This window comes from Sander lucioperca, chromosome 10 (assembly GCF_008315115.2).
Source record: "Sander lucioperca isolate FBNREF2018 chromosome 10, SLUC_FBN_1.2, whole genome shotgun sequence".
NCBI lineage: Eukaryota > Metazoa > Chordata > Actinopteri > Perciformes > Percidae > Sander > Sander lucioperca.
Window position 1 is genome coordinate 20,062,491 of NC_050182.1, and position 4,138 is coordinate 20,066,628.

General features: G+C 44.4%; 1 protein-coding gene across 2 annotated transcripts in view; it reads left to right on the forward strand.

Annotated features, from left to right (window-relative positions):
- Positions 1-4,138, forward strand: part of LOC116066567 (E3 ubiquitin-protein ligase RNF19A-like) — a 57,450-nt gene that overhangs the window by 33,268 nt on the left and 20,044 nt on the right. Inside the window, exon 10 of one of the 2 annotated variants that reach the window (XR_004108990.2) lies at positions 938-1,783. Coding sequence is in view for 1 of the 2 variants with exons in the window: in XM_031322708.2 (XP_031178568.1) it covers positions 938-1,721 (784 nt within the window). In the remaining variant the exon portion in view is untranslated. Of the gene's footprint in view, positions 1-937; positions 3,816-4,138 lie in introns of those variants that run through there. The other variant, XM_031322708.2, reaches the window with a different exon arrangement.

The following is a 4,138-nucleotide window of genomic DNA, read 5'->3' on the forward strand; positions in this document are numbered from 1 at the left end:
ATACACACAATCCTGTGCATCAAGCCTAATGACGTCTCTTCAGAGTGGCAAACTCTTTTGTGAAACATCTTTTCCTGTTGAGGCTCATTTCTTAATCATGCTGCACACAAACATCCACGCACTTACCCACCCACATACAGTATTAGGGATAGCAGATGGCATTTGGCAGTTAGCAGATGATCTGTATCAGCATTTATTTGCCTGATAACTGATAAAGTTATGAATTAAAAAGTGTTCTCCTTTGGCTTGGCTCCAGCTCTGTCTGTCCCTCTGCTTCAGTTTCACTCACCACTGAGTCTGACTTAATGTCCCCCCCCACAACATTATCTGACTCTGTTACTGGGGATTATGTTGAAAGTTTCTCATTTATTAAATACTTGCCTGAAACATTCAAAAATCTTAAAAATTTTGACTTAAAGATTTTCATTTTATTGTAAATGCATAATGGTTCCAAATATCGGTTTCATTAAACGAGGCTAGCTCGCCCCTCCCTCCTCCTCATCCCGTCCCCTCCCCCTCCCTTCCGTGCACTAAACCCCCCAACCCCCACCCCCAAATCCTTCTTGTCAGTAATTGGCTGGAACACTGTTTGTTATGTTTGGTGGTGTAGGTTGGCCAGTTTGTTTTTGTTGCCGTTTGTGGAGCCTGGGCTGTCTACAGAGACTGTGTTCAGGGGACAGTCAGCTAGCAGCTAGTGAGGAGATGTTTTTTACAGTGTGTTCAGGGGACAGGCAGCTAGTAGAAAGTGAGGAGATGTTTGCTGTATGTGACAAAAAATGTTGTAGCCTAAAAAACGCGTGACATCGCTTAGAGCACCTTTAACTACTAATAATCTGTATCTGTATTAGTAGTTAATGTATATAAAAAACAGTATCAGTCGATCCCTATACAGTATATAAAGTCCTTTTCTTATTTTCTTTTGACTTTTTTGTTCCAGAGATGGGACCAGTATGGAGGTCCAGGTTGACATTGAATCCAAACCGGGCAAACTACGGCACCACAGCGGCAGCAGCAGCGTCGACGATGGCAGCCATGTTGGCCGCTGCGGCTGGACCTGCCCGTCCAACGGCTGCACTTCCTCAGAGAGCAAAGGAATGTCCGCCAAGTGGGCCAAAGAGGCGTGCTGCTCCTCCTCCACCGGCTCGGGGGGCAAAAAGAGCAAAGGCAAGCTGCGCAAGAAAGGCGGCGGAGGCACCAAGATCAACGAGACGCGGGAGGACATGGACGCCCAGCTGCTGGAGCAGCGCAGCACCAACTCCTCGGAGCTGGACTCTCCATCGCTGAGCGGCAGCCTGCCGTCCGTGGCCGACTCCCACTCCAGCCACTTCTCAGAGTTCAGCTGCTCGGACCTGGAGAGCATGAAGACGTCGTGCAGCCACGGCTCCGGTGGCGCCAGCGACTACCACACCCGCTTCGCCACAGTAAGCCCCTTACCCGAGGTGGAGAATGACCGCCTGGAGACCTGCCCCGCCACTTCGTCCTCGTCACAGGGACACTCCCCCGCCTCCCCCACCTCGTCCCTGGGCCACGGCGCAGAGCTCTCCCCGCTCTGCTTCATCACAGAGGAGAATGTCAGCCGGGTGTGCCCTGCCGAGCTGGACTCTCACAGCAACACCAGAGAGCTGCTAAAAGAAGCCAACAACAACCACCACCAACCACAACAGCCAACCCAAACACAGCAGCAACAGCCCAACAACTCCTGTATACAGACGGAAATATGAAATCTCAATACCTTAAGTGCTGCACAGATGCTGATTTTTAGTTAACATCTTTTCCTCCACTAAACTACCCGTTACAGCTTACCTGCATCTTTTATATTTTGTTATTCCCTTGTAAAAGGGCCGTGTTATTTTTGGACTTCTGTCCTTGATGAAAAAAAAAAAAAAGAAGGAAACTGAGTAAAGATCTGTGTGCCCCGCTGACTGTCAGAAAGCTTTTTGGAAGTACTAATAGGTTTCCAAAGTGCAGCCATGTGAGAAATGTTGTGAATGCTGGTGTCCCTGTGCGACCCGCAGACTGCTGACACGGTATTATTTTTTTGGGACAGTTCCCTTGCTCGCCACTTGTAACAGAGAGCCCACTGATTTGGTCGCTGTCCTATTGATCTGTGTAGGTAAAAATGAAACCACTGTGCCAGTTTTGCTTGTATTTGATTTTAGCTCTACAATGTGGATGCAACACCATGCAGGAATCTTACTGTCACAGCTTTAGGGACCAGGCAATTTGAGTCACCATTTCCTCTTTTTTTTTCTCACCAAATGTATTAGTAACAGAGGAACCTTTGTGTTCTTTCTGTATTTATTATTAGATTTTTGTTGTTGTTGTCTTTTCCAGTTTGAAATTAACCCTCAAATAAAGTATAATTATAAGGCCTGGGCTCAACATCCTACATCATTTTAGCACTAAAATCAACGTTGTAACACAACTAAGATTGTCTTCAGATGGACGGACACATAGCCGTAGTCCCACTGTCAGGAGATGATATTTGACCGCTCTTTTGCAGCTTGGTAACCACGGAGTTTAGTGTGTGTTTTTAGTGCTAAGATGTCTTTGGAAAGCCAGGCAGTGTAAGGTTCTGTGGAAAGCCTGATATGTTGGGGGTGGGTGGGTGAGGGTTTGATTTGAGAAAGGTCTCTGGAAGGCCACGGTTTATTAAGATAATGCTGAAAGTCATTATAATAACCTTAACCAATGGGTTGGTCAATTCTGTGAAATTGTATAAAGGAAATGTTTTGTCCTGTTCAAAGGTGATTTATTCAGGCTGATGGTCTCGCCTCACTGAGAAGAGAGAGCTTTGATATCTTTCTTTGTTAACTCATGGTGCCTTCAAGAAGCTGTTTGTGTTCTCGTTTCTCTCTCTCTCTCTCTCTCTCTCTCTCTCTCTCTCTCTCTCTCTCTCTCTCTCTGCTGTGTCTTCAAGACTCTAAACAACGACTCATTATAGGTTGCAGAATGTCTGTCTGTGTAGGAGGGATGCTCATTCACACACAGGACATACTGTGGTAGAAATGGTAAATGAAGACTTTTCAATTGCCTACCAAAGACAGCACTCAGGCTCTTGTTAAATCTTATACCTTTTGACTTGTCACCTGTAGACACAGTATAGTGAATCCTTTTTACACCGTAGGGATGAATGAAGACAAGACCCAGGATTATACAGACTTACAGACTGCTGTTTTGTACATGCTTCACAAATGCTACGCAAATAACTGGGGCCGCAGAATGGCCCGAGGCACCTGCACTGTTATCTGTATTTCTTAATACATTGATGTTCTGCATAGCTCAAAAGTTAGTAGGGATACACAGGTTGGTTCTGGGTTACCTTGCCTATTGATTTATCCTGTGATCCCGGTTCGTGTTGCCAATCGGTGCTGCTGAGCAGACTTAAAGTTAACTTCTGTTTTTCAACACTTTATTTCAGAGTGTTTGCTTAAGCCTGTCTTTACCGCTCAGTGGCCGGCGTTGAGGCCACTGAGTCGGCTCAGGTGAACCTCTACCAGGTAGATAAAAAGCATCTTGAATGGTATTTTGACCCAGGTCTGTTACTGAATGAACACTGAGTTTGGTTTGGTGGATAAGATTACATGCTGCAGTCCTCCTCGCATTAAAGCAAAAATGTTCTGTTCTTCCTCCCCGGTTCGGTTGCTCATTCTTCACCAAAACTCCAGTTTCTTGATCCTAATTTGAACACTAGTGCCAGATATAATTTGTAATTTGTGCAGAACGGTATAAGGTATTTGTATATTTGTTTGGTAATTTGCTTTACTATATGCGTGTAAATGCATATCAGAAAAATAAAAAAAATATAAATGAAATGTTGTCCCGTCCTCCATTTTTCAGGTTAATTCAAGTACTGTAAATAATTAGGGTATTCCATTTTTATTAAACTATTTAATTTCATCTTAGCACAGAAGAATTTTTTTCCCCAGTTTATTAAATAGCCCTCTGTGAGTACTGTACACTTATTTTACATCTCTACTGAAATATAATGTTGAAGAGAAACTGCAGAACATGAAAATATTGCCTCTTGCCCCCCCCCCCCCCCAGAAAATATCGTGATACTATGCTGTATCGATTTCCCCCCAGCCCCTCTGGAATGTTTAATAATTAAATACTTAATGTTGATAAAATCTCTTTA